Raw genomic sequence first — 18,457 nt, 5'->3', positions numbered from 1 at the left:
AATCCACCAAAAGATTTTGTGGATGATTATATTTGAGTTCCATTAACTTTTTGATGTTAGTTTCATGCAGATGCACAAATTAACATAATGGGGCCCAGACTTTCACGCAGGTGTGAACTTGACAGAATAGATGCCGTCTCAGAGTGACCCTCACTCACTGCTCCAGGAGAGACATGTGGTTCCCCTGCCTCTTACCCAGGGATACAGCACAGCTTTTCACCCTTCATGTTCTGCTCAGGTGGCGAAACAGCTGTACCAGTCCAGTTCAGAAACATACCTGAATCCATCTTCGGCTCTGAGTTACTTTCTCAGACTTCTAGTCTTTATCATCACTACTAGAAAACATATAATACTTTGAAAAGGCATTGCCTCCAGAAGTAACTCATTTCCTTACAAAAAAAGACCCAGTATCCCCCTGCTTTCTTTTTATTGGGCAAGGCTGATTTATATGCTTTCTCCATCCAGCACATATTCATGTCATTAAGAAAACCAGCAGCAGGTGCTCTCATATTTGGAGCTCAATGAACAGCTGGAAAGGCAGCTGGGGTTTCCCTGGTTTTGAAGAACAAGTGAAATCCCAGAGCAGAGGAAGCAGAAAACTGGGGTTTCTGTATTCTCCTCCTAACAATTTATTTCAACTTGGATGGGGTTTTGAAGGAAAGAGGAAGACAATTCTGGTTCTTTCTAATCTGAGGGAGAAGAAATGGTCAATATAATGTTTATTGCTCCTCAGTTTTGAGCTGCAATATTGATAGTGAGTTTGAGGAATAGGTTCTTGTTTCACATGTGCTACTATATGTGTAAGCAGTTCGTACACGAATAAAGTAATAGTTTGTTATCAGTTCAACAACAGTTCCTAGATCCACCATCAAACACTTAAATTTACTTGTTAGTTGAAACTATTCACAGATAGCTTAAGTGAATAATTCCAGGGTCCCCATCATTTCTTCTGTTTTTCTTCACCTCAGCTAACAGCTCCATGATCTCAGTGGGACAGTTCCCATAGGATAATTCAGCACAGGTCAATTCAATCAGCAATAACAGGAAACCTTCATTATTTTTCTTAATCTGCAGATCATATGGCCATAGATTTTAAAGTCAGGATGCCCATTTTTTTGATTTGGTCACCTGCACAGAATTTCATGTAGAATTTCAACAGATCCAATGCATTGTGTTCCATTAATGCATATTTTCTGAAAAGGCAGACAGTTTGAACTGGAAGACATCACGAGGTGGAAATCTGCTAATTCTCTCATTAGCTCGTAGCAGGGCATTGCCATTCTCCAAGATAAAAAGGCAAGATAATTTCAGAGAGCTCCTAAATCTACATAGTATTGGTTGTTTAGATAAAGCACATGATATTGTTCCTACTCTCTGAACAGATATTTTATGGAACTAGTCAATGACAACAGTTAATACTTGGATTGAAGAATCTGAGCTGTCATTCATGATAATGAAATAAAATTCATACTGCTTGCTGCTAGGTCTGTGGTTCAAACTGGACCTTTGATTCCTTTCTCACCATCCGGTCTTGGAATAAATTTTAGATATTCTTTGTGCCAGTTGAATTTACTCTGTTAAATATTCAGGGAGATGCAACCATAGAAGGGAAAGAAGTGTTTGGCAGCTAGTGGTCCTGCAGCTGATCCTCATCTCTAGCAGGAGCAATGACTACACTAGTTGAGGTGACCACCCACGGAAAGGAGCCCATGAGCTTGGTGGTTAGATCAAGGGTGTGTAGGCACGAGGAAGGGCTTCTGCTAACCAGGGCTGATGTCCATCCTTACATCATCTGAGAACTGGAATCATCACCAAATCTCCTAAGAGCAGTTGGACCACACTTGCATTGGGAGTTTCTCACATGTAGGAGCACTGCTGGTGTAGCAGCTGTGATGGGGAGTGAGACAGCTAAAATCTACCAGTCTTTTTTTGGTTTGCTTTTCCCCCTGGCTTGGCTCACTGTGTGGCCACACAAAGTGGTGTCAGCACAAAGGGAAGGAGGGAGAGCTTGACTGGGGGCAGGCGTGCCAGACTGCCCCTTGCAGCTGCAGTTGTGATTAGGTCAGCCTCAGCAAACCCCTAGCTACTCAGTCACCCTTGTCTGCCAGGAAACCAAGGAAGCCAGACCGAAAAAGAAAGTACAACAAAAATGTAAAAAGGCCATTCTTAACTACTGGACGCCTCTCCTCTGTGCTCAGTGTCTCAGCTCTGTGGAAAGGTGTGCCTGGGAGGTGGCACAGGGCTCGAGCCCACCCCTTTGGGCTCTGCGATGCTAACATAAAACCGGCAGAGAACTGGAGAGACAGAGACTTGGTTTTGAAGGACTTTCCTTTCAGAGCAGCAATAGTATGATGCATAGAACTCTTGGAGCTGCTGCGGCTCTGTCTTTTCCCGTGAAGCAGAGCTCTGATTTCCATTGCTCTCACTCCATTGTTCAACAGGAGAGTCATCCACTTTGCTCTGCTCCTAGGGTCCTTCCCCACAGCTCAGCACCGAAACACCAACACCTGGCTGTATTTCTTCTCTCCCTTACTCCCTCCCTTCTCTTCTCTTTCCTGGGAGAAATGGAAGTAGATTGGATCATCATTATATCCCTTCACTTGTTCATTTGTAAGAAACAGTTTCAAATGTGTTTAATTAAGATTGCTTTGTGTCTTCCCCTTGCATAAGGGCTGTTGTGAGCAACACAGGTAGGGAAGGAGACGTGACCCTCCAATGAAGACAGGGATATAAAGCACTGGTTCATTTCCCAACTCTGCCTGACATTTTCAAATGTTGTCCAAATGTGTTGCCAAAATTGCTTATTGCCTCTGTGTTAAACCTGTGGAACAGGGTTGATATTTCCTTTCTTTATTGCTGTCCTTCACTCATATCGTGTTCACCATAGCCTATCCCCAGTTCCTGGTAATGTGGCAGCAAAATGAAGGCTAACAATATGTTTCACTTACTTCTTTCCTTCAGTTTCTCTGCGTGCATTTTTTCTCTCCACGCCTTCTGCGGCAACTTTACTCCAGCATGTTAAAGGTCTCTTTTGGCTGACTGCATCTTTTTTTGTGAGCATAAATAATTCCAAGTGGGGACCCCCTCCTTATGACCAAGGGAAGAATAAATAACACGGCATACCTTGCTCCAGGCTGGAAACAGGTGAAAATTCTGCATAATGGAAATTCCATCTGAGGGAATAAATTCTCAGACCATTTTAGTTGGTTGATGCTAGTCATATCTTTGAAACCATTTTACTTAAATCATAGAGGAAAAAAATATCTCTGCCTCTCACAAACACAGGCTCAGATGCACCATTTCATTCTCTAGCAATATCCATTTCTGTAAACATAAGGGGTTTTTGGTCTTTCTAATACACATTTCTTATGCCAAGTAGCTAGAAAGGCTATTACCACTCTAGTTGTTATATAGAAACTCTGTTGCATGTTAATCTAATCTAACACTTCTCAGGACATTTATGAAGTGCAGAAGTGCAGGTTGGAGAAGGTTCTGTTTTATGGAACTGAGACACCCTTTAAGAATATGTGTGTTTCTTAAAAAGGAGATAAATTAATAAAAGGTAACTTTGAAAAAACTGATTATGTGATGAACTAAGGGATTGAATACAATCTGTTATTAATTTTAAGTGTTTTAAACTGATTTTTTTTTCTGAGAACAGTGTTGCATGTTGCCAGCTTTTGTAGGGAGATCTACTTCCTACATCCTTACTGACAAAACTTAGACTTTCAGGGTGGAGCTTTTTTCTTTCAACCATTCTTTTTATAATTACAGAAGAAACAAATGTCTATTCTCACTTTTAGCCAACAGGCAGGAATAAAGAGAGACCATTGCTGCTATTAATTTCAGTCTTAGGAGCTAAGATAGCAAGGATATGGAGCTGAAAGTAAAACGAGGCAAATTCTCTTGGTAGCTGCTTTTAAAAATGTGCTAGTTCATGTCGGTTTGTAATTAAAATGTCTTCTCCATCTCATTGCTGTGTTCTCCTAAGGGGCATTGGGATTTAATCTCCCAATAATGGAGATTTAAATGTATTAAAGTTGGAATGCACAAGCCTTTGCATTGCACTTGTTGTCATGGGAGCTACTTATGTGAGTAACTGCAATTCCAGATACAAATTTCAGAAGCTACCCTATAGCACTGCAATGTTTTTCCCTTGTCTTTCTAGGTTTTTGTGTGTGTTTCCCTTATTTTATTCCTCTTATTCTTCCTCCAGCTTCCTGCTCTTTCCATTTCTCCTGTGCTAGGGCAAAGTGTTCAATCATTTCTAATACAGCAGTTTTGATACCAAAAAGCAAAAAGTCAGGAAGCGTAGAGGAGCTCTGCCTGAGCACACTCCGTTGCAGGGCTGACCAGCGAAAGCTCAGGTTCTGCTCTGGCAGTGATTGTATGTCCGGGGCAGTATAAACACCTTGCAGATTGTGAGCACGCATCCTTCTGGGGATGAGGCAAGTGCAGGACAAGAAGTAAAGAAGGATGGGATTACCATGCATAAAACCTGTTCATTGCTTATTAACACTGCTGGTTTTGTGATTTACGTTACTACTTTCACTGCCCACCACACACCTCTCATATAGGTCAACACCACTGCACCCTGGAGGAAGCAATGCTTCTGGTACCAAGATCTACTGCAGGCACAAAGCAGATGAAAGGGTCAGGGCAGCAAAATATTTAGTGACTTTGATTGGCTGCAGGATGGTAAGGACAGGTATTTCACAGTTAGCCTGAGGCAGTAAATTGGGGATATTGAATTATTGCTCTAGCAATGGAGCAACTCAGCATAAGGACCCACTAAAGAGTCAACTGAGAGAAATAAAACTCTTTACATATAAAATATACTTCTGGTCTGATTGTAAACCCTTATAAACAAAGTGATCAAAGAGGAACATGAAACAAAAAGCCTTTATCAAGGGTATGCAAACTTTGACACTCATGTCCTTTTCTCTTCTGCAGTGCATGGTCAAGGAGAAATGTAGAGACTGAGTTCAAAACAATGTTTCCCATACAATATTAAAGAAAACCCTCTTGTGAGCGTTTCAGGCATCTGCCCTGAGATCCAAAGCAACAATGGCTTCTAGGAACTGCCCAGCAGTCTCTGCAACAAAATAGGTCCAGCCAGCCTAGATCACTCATAATTTTGCACGCATTATAATGGCTGCTGTGTCTGCCTATGCAATCACCTTGGAGACAACACTAAGTTCATTTGCTTTAGCAAATGCTTGAATTTATCTTGAAGAATCATCTCCACCTTTCAAAGAATTCAGTGCTAGTGAGAAAAATCTGTTATCAGGTTATCAACAAATGTCTTGACAGGAGCCTCTGGCTGTTCTGAGATCCATTTAGTGCAAATTCCAGGCAGGTTAGAGAAAAATGTCGTGATACAAGGAAAATTTCCAGCTTACTAGTGGAACCAGAATATGCTCCCGGCTGACTAACAGCAAGCTTAAAAGGGTTATCCATCTGGCCCAGGAGATGGCTTTTTTTGACTCTTGCAGAAGCTGGCATAAAAAAAAGGCTGAGCATGGCCATGGATTTTTTTATTTGCTTTTCTAGCCATGTGATGTTTAGGCTAAGAAAAAACTCACACCACTGGAGTATAATTCAAATGTTGTTTCTTTGGGCTTGTTGTAAGACAGAACAAAACAACAATAGCCAATGAATTTATAAAAAATATTTTACATACTTTACCATGCCTTCATGAACAATAACCTATAAAGTTTTATATTTTCCTTTCCTTTCCTTTAGGGGTCAGTATGCATATTTGTTTCCACGCACAAATGCACTCACAGCACTGAACAACTATTTTCTAGTAAATACTTTTATTCCCTGCTTTACCAATAAGATAAAGCCAAGCAGGGAGAAATTGCTGTCATTATAATTTGGGATGCATTAACTTCTTTGTATTGAGGTCTACGAGTCCTGACTTCAAAAGCTTTGAGCAGGAAGGGGAAACTTTTGCTGTGATGGATCAAGCTGGATGTACTGCTGAGCTTGTAGCAGTTACCACTAAGGGGTGGTTGTGAGCTTGCAGTAAAAAGGCGGTTGTGGTGGTCTGAGAGGATATGGTTTTGCAGAGCCCTATTAATCCCTGTTACAACTCCTGGTGAACACATAAAGGAGTTTCAGAGATCGCTTTTCCTTTTTAGGTCCATCTCTGAACAGGAACTGCTGCTGCCTGTGCAACCGCTCCCTGCCTCGCACTCCCAGGAATAGGGGGCTGGTCCCAGGAAGCCAGTGATGCCGAAAGAAATTATTTTCATGAGTTTCTTTAGAGTCAGGCCCCAGTAATCTAAGACATGAGGACACAACTGGCAGCCTGCTGACTGAATTTGGCTTATAGGACAACTCCAGCTGAGCCACTACCTTTCCCTATGCCAACAGGCAGTCCTCCCTTGCTTAGCTTGCAGGGAGTCAGGAGTTTTGGCCCAAAAGTCCTCCTTGTTCCTCTGCTCCTCCTATCCTTTATGAAAGGGGTCCCACTGAAGCAATGAGGTAGCCTTTTTGCATGCCCCTGAAGTCAATCAAAATCATTCCTACTGAGTCGTGACCCCAGTTAAACTGTGTTCACATCCTGGAGCCCCGGGGAGCTGTATGTGCTTTGGAGCAATGGCCTGCATAGAGCCTGATTCATGTTCTTGGCTTCATACCTTTTCACAGGCGAAGAAAAGGGCATCGATGATGCACAAATAATTGAGCACTACTGCAGCTATGCTCTACTTATTGAGCAAACACATCACAGGCAGCAATTGGGAAATCATGAGCAAGAGTGTGAACTGGAAAGCAAAACTAAACATCTGTACCCTCCCCAGTGAAACTGCATGGAAATCCTGGGAGAGGATCATAAATGTTTGTCACATGGTTAATGAGGTCCAGAAAATTCTAGCACAGTTCTTAAGAAAGATGAAAGCATCTTTAAAATAAAGGCTATTGTCAGCCTCAACTGTGACATTACATTTAAACCATAAAGAAATTTCTAAGCTGACATGAGCTAAATAGTTAGAAGCAGGCCAATGAGTTGGCAAACATGGCTGCAGCTTTTGTTTAAAAACCTGGGTAGTCCTTAAGGAGAAGTGGAGTTGAATCAACAGAGCTGTAGGAGACTGGATGGACTCCTGCAGTGAGCAGTGCTGAAAACAGGGACTGCTGCACCACATTTTGACAGGCACTTTTAGCCACCTGTCGTGGTTTAACCACAGCAGGCAACTAAGCCCCACACAGCCACTCGCTCACTCCCCTCCAGTGGGATTGGGGAGAGAATCAGAAGAGTGAAAATGAGAAAACTCATTTATGACTCATGTCATGAAGACAGTTCAATAAGTAAAGCAAAAGCCGCATGAACAAGCAAAACAAACCAAGGAATTCATTCCCCACTTCCCATGGGCAGGCAGGTGTTCAGCCATCTCCAGGAAAGCAGGGCTCCAGCATGCCTAATGGTGACTTGGGACAACAAACGCCATCACTCCAAACATCCCCCCCTTCCTCCTTCTTCCCCAGCTTTCTATGCTGAGCATGACGTCCTATGGTCTGGGATATCCCTTGGGTCGGTTGGGGTCAGCTGTCCTGGCTGTGTCCCCTCCCAACTCCTTGTGCCCCCCCAGCCTCCTCGCTGGTGGGGTGGGGTGAGGAGCAGAAAAGGCCTTGGCTCTGTGTGAGCACTGCTCAGCAGTTACGAAAACATCCCTGTGTTATCAACACTGTTTTCAGCACAAATCCAAAACATAGCCCATACCAGCTACTGAGAAGACAATTAACCCTATCCCAGCCAAAACCAGCACACCACCCTCAGGACTAGACTTGTTGGCTGCCCACCATCTTGAGGCACAAGCAGTGGTGCGCTCCAGGGCACAGGGTGAGGCCCTTCAGGGTCGGGCTGGTGGGCTGGGAGCGGGTGGCTGCACGCAGGTACACTGGTCCCATCCACCTCCAGCCCTGAGGCCTCAGTGGGCAGTGAGGGAGGTCAGATCAGGGAGCACTCCTAAGCCCCCTTTGAAGAAGGGCTTTGGAAGAGGATGAGCCTGGTAGTATACAGCTATATAATAGAAAATGTTTTCAGTAAGGATAATCAAAACCTTATTTTTCCGACCTCATCTCTGTGGATCATAAGCTTTTTGTTATATGACTGTTCAGCCCTTAAGACAGAAGCGCCCACTCCATTGGAGATGTCTTGACACAGTTGTAAAAGAGGTAAAAACAATAAATCAATAGGAGTCTTTCCACTGACTTCAGAGATTACAGGGTTGGGCTTTCTCTGTCAATACTGACTAGGGATCTCTGCTCCCCAGACATTCACGGCCACTGCAATTGAAATTAATTGGCTCCAACGTCAACATAAAATAAAGCACATTGCTCTGCATCTTCCTATGAAATAATTGCTTGATAACTTTACAGGGAACTCCCTTGGGGAAGAAAATAGTAAAGAGATGGCAAGTCACAGTAATATTCCTCTGCTGTTCTTTGATACAGCCCAACTAACTCATGTCAGAGACGGAAGTAAATGCAGGAAGAAGTCAAGTCAGCAGAAAAGTTTCAAGTGGAATTTGCAATCAGTAAATGCAGAAACTGGCTGCAAATCTTTCTCTGTCTCAGCTTTTGTGCTTAACTTACATGTGTGTTAAGTCAGTGTAATGAAAATCAGAGAGTGCTTGCTCTAAATGCTCACACAATCTCAGAGGAACTCATGAATTCATGGAGAGGACTGTGGCAGGAGTGATGGTGGAAGGATTTGACGACTGTGCAGGAAGAGAGAGAAAGGGAAGGACTGAAATAAAATGTGGATCAGGAAAATCAGATCACCATGACAAATACAGATGAACCCTGAAAGAGGTTCTGAGTAGAGTCTCTAAGAACTGTAACAAAGTTTGATATGTTTTGGGAACAAGATAATGAGACCAGGGAGTCAGTGCTAGCCCAGTCCCCACAGAGGATCACATGCCTCTGATACGCATACAAAGTCCTTTCTCACAATATGTAAGATGTGAGGAAGAAATTCTTCACTGTGAGGGTGGTGAGGCAGTGGAACAGGTTGCCCAGAGAGGCTGTGGATGCCCCATCCCTGGAAGTGTTCAAGGCCAGGTTGGATGGGGCTTTGAGCAACCTGGTCTAGTGGAAGGTGTCCCTGCCTATGGCAGGGGGGTTGGAACTAGATGATCTTTAAGGTCCCTTCTAACCCAAACCATTGTATGGTTCTATATAGCAGCTCAGGCTTTTGTCCTTTTGAATCTTCTAACCTAATCCATGTTATCCTGGGAACAGCTGAGTAGGAAACCCCAGCTGCTTTCTGAGGTGTTACCTGTGATTCAGCAAGAGGGTCAGTACTAAATTGATAATATGGCATTCATTTTTGTGCGAGTCCGTCACTCAGGCTTTTCTGGGTGAGTGGTGATGGGCTGAATCTGATGACTCCTAGCTCATCTCCATGGTGGGAATCTGCACTTGGCTTGAAAACTAAAAGCAATGGGTGTGATGACAATAAACATGACAGCACTGAAGCAAGATGCCACAGACACCTTTTCCGTGGCTCAGGGAATATTTGAGATGTAAACCATCTGCATATGTAGTGGTACTCTGCACTCTGAGGCTGTTTCCACTGAAAGGGCATCTAAAAGGCATAAAAATGAATCGTCATCATTATGGACTGGATTTCTGCCAGCTGCTTAGTAATTAGAGTTTTAATTGCCCAGTAATAAAAGTTTTAATTACTCAGCAATTAGTGCTTGAAGTTTCAAGTGCTTCACATGCACTCAATTGCATTCTCAAATTGCCAAGAGCAAAAGATGGAATAGCTCCAGTGTGTCTCAGCACAGCTCTGAGCAAGAGGGGTGAACATCAGTGATGGAGCATCAGCAGAAAATGGGTATAGCCCAGTTTCCAGTGGTCAGCCAGGCAAACACTCTCGCAGAGCAGAACCTGCAGGCAGCTTGTGACCTTTCCCAAACTCACCACCTCCTCAGCTGGGCCAGACAAGATGCCCGGGTGGTAAAGGTATCATGCTGGGGAAAGGCTACTGCAGAGACAAAGTCCTTTTCAACATCTCTGTTCTTTTACTTGGTACATTCATTCCTTCAGGCTTTTAGTCACATACCCTGCAAGTACTATTCAGTTATTTAAACAAATTTTAATCTAAACTTACATGGATCCAATAGGAAGCACCTAGCTCTGTGTCTTATCAAAATGCCTGAAACCCATCCCTGCAGGATGCATTTACAGTTAGTAGTATCCAGCTGCAGGATGTTTATTGCAATTCAACAAAATATTTTACCTATACTATATTCCCTAGTTAATTCAAGGCCAAAATACCCTTTGCTGGGTCAAGCATGAATTACTTCATACCTAGTATTATCTAATTAATTTTCCTTATGCTAGATAGTAAAGGTCCTAATTAACACAATCTCTGAGGGCCTGGTTTCTTTCTTCTTGCCTTGCTAGAACTTAAATATCATTAACAAGTCAAACTTTAACAAAGTCAACAGTTGGCAATGGCCCAGGAAACAGGACTGCATTTAGGCTACAGAGTCTAGAAGGAACTGCATATTCATGATCTGCTTGGGTAATCAAAGAGGCAAATTGTCTGAGGAACCATGTAGTCAGGGAGCAGGGACAACTTTCCATAAAATAATTACAGTTGCTCCAGCTTTTTTTTGCATGCCCAGAAGAGAGAGCTTTAAGTGACATTCAGGTTTTCTACAGGCAGCATGCAAAACCCATCACAAGAACTTTGGCAAAACAAGACAAAATTGATCTAGTAAAAATATTTCATGGAAAAAAATCTGGTAGAGAGAGGGTGGGATGAAACTTTTCAGAAATTCAAAGCAAGCTGCATGTTCTGTTAAATGTTACTTGTAATCGTAGAACTCTAAATTTGGGAGGGGGAATCATAATGCCTTTCAAAAGGTGCTTTTTTTTTTCCTCTTTTTAACTAGTTTCAAAATTTATCTATTAGCAAACAACAGTTAAAGTTGAGAAGCAAAGTTTATGAGGAAATGCACTGATAGTCACATAAGCACAGCTTTAAAAAAACCTTCCTGTTCCTGAGTATTAGAAAAAAGCCAACAAATCCAAACTATGGTTACCTAAACATCAACATCTAAATCATACACACATAACATTAAACAAAACAGAGTTTTTCCTCTCTGCTCTGAAAAGAACTTACACCTTTTGGTAGTACCTAGTTATGGGGTTAGTAACCTAGTTAGTAACTCAAAGCATTTAGGTGGTCTGTAATGTAGCATGAGGTGTTTTCTATACTCTGGACTGTACAGGTCATTGATCCCACAAATGCTCTACCTCACTGGGGTGCTGAGTTCAGGGGCTGTACGTCTGTTTTCTTTCTCATTTCCCTGAGACAATATCTGTAGTACACTTCATAGTGGTGAATAAATACCTGATCATAGCAGACTGTTGTTTGTAGCTATAACACTGTGAAGTATTAAAGTCATGATAAATTGGGATTCACCTCATTGAATGTAGCTGTCTTGTCCAAGTGGTAACAGGCTCAATGAATAGACAAAGCCATCTCGAAAGGGTGAGTCACTCCTTCCAGACATATATGCCCAGGACAGATAAGGTGATCTACCCTCTGGAGGAGCTGTCTCTATCAACTAAGGAGACATCAACATTTAGATGGCTGAAACCAGGAGAAATGTAGGGTCTTAGAAGTGTGACAGTAGAAGAATGGCCTGAAGAAAGTAGGCTTTGTTGAGGGTCAGTGTTGATTTCCCCTTGCAGAGCCAGGAGAAGAACATGTATTTCAGGCAATGTTGATGTTGCATTTATCATTATTATTCCTTACACCATGTCTGCACCTCAGAGTCGCAGGCCTGCATTATAAACCACTCTGTGTTAGACACTGTATAGATACAGGACAAACAGCTAACCTCCAACCCTAGTAGATTATAGTCAAAGCAGTCCATGCCACCCATTTTATTTACAGTGAGAAATCATACTGTACAGTAAGTCTTTGCAACAGGCAGTTCTTTGGTTGAATTTACCATTTAAAACTGTTTCCTCTTTTCAGTGTTTGCCACCCTGTGGAACATCTCTTTTCCTGTTATTGTTTTCCAGCTGTGCTTTTCCCATCTGCTCAGCGATTCAAGAGGTCCTCAGCTGCCTTCCTTAACCCAGTGCTACAAAACTCGCTGGAAGATGTTGTCCTGCTTTATGAGGTTCAGTATATGGGAGCAGATGGTACTTTAAGCTGTAACCAAGACTGGGATTACTGTCCATACTGGGGTTATCCATTATCTGTTTTCATGTCACTTGTACTCATCCCAGCAGCAAATCCATTGCTGACTATGTAATAGCTCACCAGAAAGGAGGGAACAAACATACATATTACAAACTCGGCTCTTTCAGCACTTAAGCAGGCAGCAGTTGCCTGCAGTACCTCAAATGCGGATTCTAGCTCACTGACAGGCAAAATGAAAACCAGAGCAAAATCCTTTCCACTGAAAGCAACTTTCTTCCAGAACAGTTACATATTAAAAACACAATGCATTTGAATTCTTTGGTCTAAGTCTCAGTCCCAAATTATTTGTTCAAATCATTAAACCCACGAGTATCAGTCATTGCAAAGTAATCTCAAGGGCATGACTGTTTCACTTCAGAATGATTCAGGTCCCCTCTTTCACAGCAGTGGCAACTGCAGATGTAACACACAGCCCGGAACAGTGTCATATGGTTAGCTAAGGGAAAGTGGCCCACCTGAAGAAGGTACATGGGTCAAATCTATCTATCCCACACTTTGAGAAACTGGGATTGGATGTCCAAACAGGGCAGATGGGCTGGGACACAGAGCTAGGCCACCACTGCTATCCCTGGCAGGGTAAACGGCCTTTCCCAGCTGTGCTGCTGCCTCCACCTCTCTAATCCCCATGTGGCACCAGCAGCCACCCATGCCTATTTTGGATAACAGAAGACTACCTGCCCTTTCCTTTTCCTCTCTCCTTTCCCCATAGCCTGGCTCTAGTTTTCCCAGGTAGTCCTGGAACACGGACACAGAACTCCTGGAACACAGGAGTCCAACTTTCAATTGGAGACTTTCTGGTCTGCCCCACCTCCAGCCAGTGCACTGAGAGTTTTGTCTCCATTTGTCCTAAAGTAAAGACCTAAGGACATGTTGTTAATTCACATTTACTCTGCCTAGAGTCTCTTGGAGAAGATAAATAGCTTTCTGTGTTCTGATTTTGTACCAGTTTCTTTTAGCTGAGCTTGACATTGACAAAAGTCAGAGGATCTCCATCAAAGATGAGGAGCTCGCTTCACTGAGAAAGGCTGCTGAGTTTGACACCATCTGCAATGAGATTATCCCCAAGAGCATCACAGAGATCCGCAGGCTGACTAGCAGGCTGTCTTCCTACCCAAGGGTCCTCAAGAAAGAAGACTTTGAAAGGACAGTGCTGACCATGGTCTATACGGCCTACAGGGCCGCTCAGTCCCGGGGGCACCAGAAAGACACTTGGGCTGAATCCTTTGTCAATCTTTACAAAGCCCTGAAGCACGACTTGATGTTCCCATACAACAAAGAGCCATCATAGTGGGAGACTTGATGCAACGGCAGCTCAGCCACCTCTTCTGGTTGATAAGGGACACATGTAGCACGTCCACCACTTTATTCTGTAAAGAGTTTAATAGCCTGCTTCATGAAAGATTATTTGTTTTCTAGCTCCCTCTTGTGGAATCCACTTTATAGTTCCATGTTAAATGGGGAAAAATGTTATCGTCAGTCCTGGGAATTTGATTTTTGTGCTGGCTTGGAGGCACACTTTGTGACAGGCAAAGAAGGGAGTCTGCTGTACACCCCAGACAGACATGCCCTTGTTTATCCTGTGGGTTTCCTATAAGCAATACATAAGTATACTATGCTTATGCTCACATACCTATGTGTATGTGCTGGAGAATGCTGCTTTCCTGGCTAGGGAAACATGTTCATATTTTGGCTGGCCAGTAAAAGAATATTATAAAGAGATGCAAAGGCCCTCTGTAAAAGAAAGAAGTTTCATAACTGTCAGCCTTCAGAAATTATGCCACATATTATTCATTCCAAATATTCCTGTAAATAAGCACTGTCTGATGCACTTCATTTGGCTGAGCCAGTTTTTAATCACAATAACATTTGCAGAAGACAAAGGGCATTGTGAACACCAGCTGCAAACAATGCCTGTGAACATATTCCCTGCTTCCTAGAGCTGCCTTCCCAAATAGTCTGCAATGAATCTTTCATTATTTACACATGACTTTGCTTCTGCTCCTTGTTTTTTGAAGGGAACATGGATTTGTCCTCAGCAGAGTCAAAGGCAAGACAAAGGCCCTGTTTAATTTAACGATGACACATTTTTCCTGGTTCTATCACTTGAACGTAGGTCATCTAAACCCATGCTTCAGAACCCCCCTGAGGCAAGGGAGGAAGGTGCATTAAAACATACCTGGTGCTGAATTTAGCAGTGTGGCTCATTTTTGATGGTAAATTATATATTAATTTGTGTGTATGTGTGTGTATGTTCATGCATGTGTGTGCATGTAAGTGCTGAGTACATGGAAGAATCCTAAATTGTTCAGTCAGGGAACAACTGCATCCGACCACTTAGCAGAAAAGGCCATTCACCAACCCAGTGGTGGGAATTATGAATTTGGAAGCAGTGGAAAAGCAGTACTTGTTTACAGCAAAAATTGTTTTTAGAAATAGTGCAACTGATTATTATAAACTGCAAAATAATCATGGACAGAAAATGGACAGAAAAAGGAGATATATCTTGTCAGATAGATGACTAGCAATGAAAAATACAAACTCTTCTAAAGCAAATCCCCTAATTTTTGTGAACAAGTTATACGAACTCTGTTTCTCTATTGATATTAGAGATGTTTCTACTTTCAGAGCCCAGGAAAACAGCTGAACATTTATTTCATCCTTTCATACCAGCATTCTCTATCTCTCTGTTTGCATAATGTCTTAAGGAGACAGGCCCAAATCACAAATCCCTGAGGCTGTAAAAGAGAATTGAGGATTCCAGCCCCAGTTCTGAATCATGTTTAACTGCTTTTGCATTACTTGAACAAAAAGCATGAACTTTTCTGTGTCCCTTAACAGGGATACTCTGAGGACTGGAGCTGAAAAAAAAAAAAAATCCACCCAGCACCACCTTGCTGCAGCAACCAACAAACAGTGCAAGCAGTCAGAGCACGGGGGGGGGGGGGGGGGGGGGGGGGGGGGGGGGGGGGGGTTGGCAATCACCCCTGGGAATGCGGAACCACAGCAGCCTTAGGGGCAGGCTGGCAACAGCATAAGCAGCTGAACAAAGGGCTTATAAAAAACAGAGTCAGTCTTGTTTCTCCCAGCAGTTTCTGTATGTGCATGCATGAGTGTGCATGTTTGCATTTAGACGCACATATGTGTAGGCGCACTTTTATACCTGAAGATCTTCGTTGGCTATCTTCAAAGCCTTGCTGCCATATGGAAAAGAAAACTGAAAACCTCAACGACAAAGCTATGAGCCACAAGCATCTCCGTCTCCTCTACTTGTACACACAGGTCATCACCCACAAAGCAGCCTTGCGCTGCAGTCCACATACCCTTTAAGCCTTCAGCTTTAACACTGGTGATCTGCTGGTGTTTTCTTCCCACACCATGCTTTACAAACATATGGAGGGGAAATGCCATGGAACGCACTCCTGCCTTTCCAGCTCTGCTTCTTGGCTCCCTGAAGCACCACTTGCAGGAAGAGCCTGGAACCAGGGCAATTCATAAATTCCTTACAGCCAGTGACTCCAAGTCTGCAAAGAGCGAGCACCACAGCAAGTATTAATTGCTAGCAGTCACCATCCAGAGAAATACCTCCCAGCCACTCTCCTCACCCCACAACAGGACTGTCCAGCAGTCAGCGTTTACTCATCAGTAAGTATCCCATAGAAAATAATTACAGATAATTTTGAATATCTGATCATTCCCTATGGCATACGTACCTTACTGTACCTTACAAATTGGTAACTGAAACCTTTATCTCCTCAACAGAAAATAAAGTTTTGCTGAGTTTGTTTCCCTCCTCCCATTACTGTGTGTAGTGTAGGGAAAAGGTGTATTCCTTGGGAATGTGCTTGGACTGCCCAGGTTAATTTAACAGAGACTATCAATGTAATAATAAAAATATTCTACATAAAACTAATTGGTTTTGCACTGTATTGATTTCAGCAGCAGATTTACTGTTTTGCAACTTGCAGCATGAGTGACTGGTTATCTTGGACTGTGAAACTCTTCATGGGAGCAATGGTACAGGAGAGAAGAGGGAACAGCCCTTTCCTCTGACAAGTAGGAGGAGGTAATAAATAGGAATGAGAGTGCCTACTTTTTCCAGAGTTCAGGTGGGAAGGAGCACTCTGCCTCAGGGCAGCTCTTTGGGCTTAGGGCAGCTTCCCTCCCTCAGTATTGCTTAAGATGCAGGTGTAGGTTGCCTGCTCCCTAGCTCAGTTTGCATCTCATCATGTCAGACTGAGTCATGTTTATATACAGTCCTTCTCTCATGGGTTAAAGAGCCATGGCCTCTAAAGGGCACCTTTTATCCACCCTTTGACCTTACAGATCATAAAAAAAGTGAAATAAAGCATAGATTTCTTTCATTTAAAATAAAACATTTTTACATTTTTTGAGTATTTTAGACATTGTTTTAGTTTCTCTGAAACAACTGACAAAACAGATATAAGACACAGGGCAAATGGGTGTCTGTCTACAGGTCATGTATACAACCAGCCAATGGATTCAGTACTAAATCTCCAGTACTTTCTGACCCACAAAGAGCATTAATAACAGCAGAGTTGTAGAAATGTTTCTCCCCTAGAAGAATAGAGTAGAAAGTTGTCGTGGTTTAACCCCAGCCAGCAACTAAGCCCCACGCAGCCGCTCACTCACTTCCCTCCCACCCAGTGGGATGGGGGAGAGCATCGGAAGGAAAAAGGTAAAACTCGTGGGTTGAGATAAGAACAGTTTAATAGAACAGAAAGAAAGAAACTAATAATGTCAATAGTAACATTAATAAAATGACAATAATAATAAAACGATTGAAATATACAAAACAAGTGATGCACAATGCAATTGCTCACCGCTCACCAACTGATGCCCAGTTAGTTCCCCAGCAGCGATCCCCCCACCCCCCAGTTTATATACTGGGCATGACATCACATGGTATGGAATACCCCTTTGGCCAGTTTGGGTCAGCTGTCCTGGCTGTGTCCCCTCCCAACTTCTTGTGCCCCTCCAGCCTTCTTGCCAGCAAGGCATGAGAAGCTGAAAACTCCTTGACTTAGTGTAAACACTACTTAGCAACAACTGAAAACATCAGTGTGTTATCAACATTCTTCTTATACTGAATCCAAAACACAGCACTATACCAGCTACTAGAAAGAAAATTAACTCTATATCTCAGCTGAAACCAGGACAAAAGCCTCAAAATTCTCAGTCTGAGTCTGAATCCTACTGTTACTAAAGGCACATGAGCCAGTACAGAGTTCAGCCCATGCCTTACGAATAAGTGGTGTTCGTGGATCAGGATGGAAGAAACATGAAAGACAAAAGATGCTGTCTAGAAAACAATGATTGTTTATTTATCATCAGTACTGGGACCTTGAAACAATCACAGACTGTTCAGCAACTAAAAAAGGTCTTTTTGTCCATTTGTGTGCATGTCAGAAAAAGGAGGCTGCTGATTTTCTCAAAGGTTCTGACTGGGTTTTGGATAATGGGTGGAGCAACTATTACCTTCCACAGTCCTTATTGGTGAATTAGAGTTGCGTGAAGCTTTTTAACAAGTTTTTATCTTGAGACCAAGTATAATCTGTGTTGGAATTGCCGCCCTGTGAATTCCAAGCTCAGGGCGAAAGTAGGGTAAAGGTAGATACAAAGAAGCCAAAACTATAGCAAAGAGACAAAATCTGGAGGAGCTGCAGATTTTTTTTTTTTTTTCCAAGAAGGAATACCTGCAAGTTTGTTTCTGTGCAGTGAACAATAGATTCTTGGTTTTAATAATTTTCTAGCAGAAAAGGAACCTGTATTTGAGACATTCAGACTATCAAACAGGAGGAAAAGAAGCAGCCTGAAACATATCTCACCCAGTTAATGAAAACAGGAATTACATTGCTGGATGATGGAAGAAAAAAACCTTCCAAAACATGGGGATAAGAATGCAACACAGCTACACCTGTGATTCTGAATTAAAAAGAAAAATTATCAAAAGATCACTATGCTCCAACTTGCAAACCTCTGCATCTTATGGTGTGATAATAATTTGGATGTGCTGCTGAGCCCTACTTAAACTGAATGTCTTTTTAATTGAAAAATCATTAAGGTTTCTTTTCAAAACAACAGATTGAAGAATAAACAAATTAAGAAAGCTATTTTAGGTGACTGGGTGGGGATAGGAAATGAGGCAGTGAGAAACCTTTCAGGGAAATCCAGGTACAGGTGAAGGAAAACGTG

The 18,457-nt window shown here is 42.6% G+C and overlaps 1 protein-coding gene across 1 annotated transcript in view; it reads left to right on the top strand.

Annotated features, from left to right (window-relative positions):
- The window catches only part of FAM180A (family with sequence similarity 180 member A), a 29,534-nt gene extending 14,539 nt beyond the window's left edge, over positions 1 to 14,995 (top strand). The window contains exons 2-3 of the mRNA XM_052790824.1: positions 12,061 to 12,161; positions 13,191 to 14,995. Coding sequence (XP_052646784.1) covers positions 12,061 to 12,161; positions 13,191 to 13,532 — 443 coding nt within the window. The 3' untranslated portion in view covers positions 13,533 to 14,995. The remainder of the gene's footprint in view (positions 1 to 12,060; positions 12,162 to 13,190) is intronic.
- Positions 14,996 to 18,457: the final 3,462 nt, after the last annotated feature.

The sequence above is a fragment of the Harpia harpyja genome, chromosome 6 (assembly GCF_026419915.1).
Source record: "Harpia harpyja isolate bHarHar1 chromosome 6, bHarHar1 primary haplotype, whole genome shotgun sequence".
Classification (NCBI taxonomy): Eukaryota; Metazoa; Chordata; class Aves; order Accipitriformes; family Accipitridae; genus Harpia; species Harpia harpyja.
This window is presented reverse-complemented; position numbering and strand designations above follow the sequence as displayed.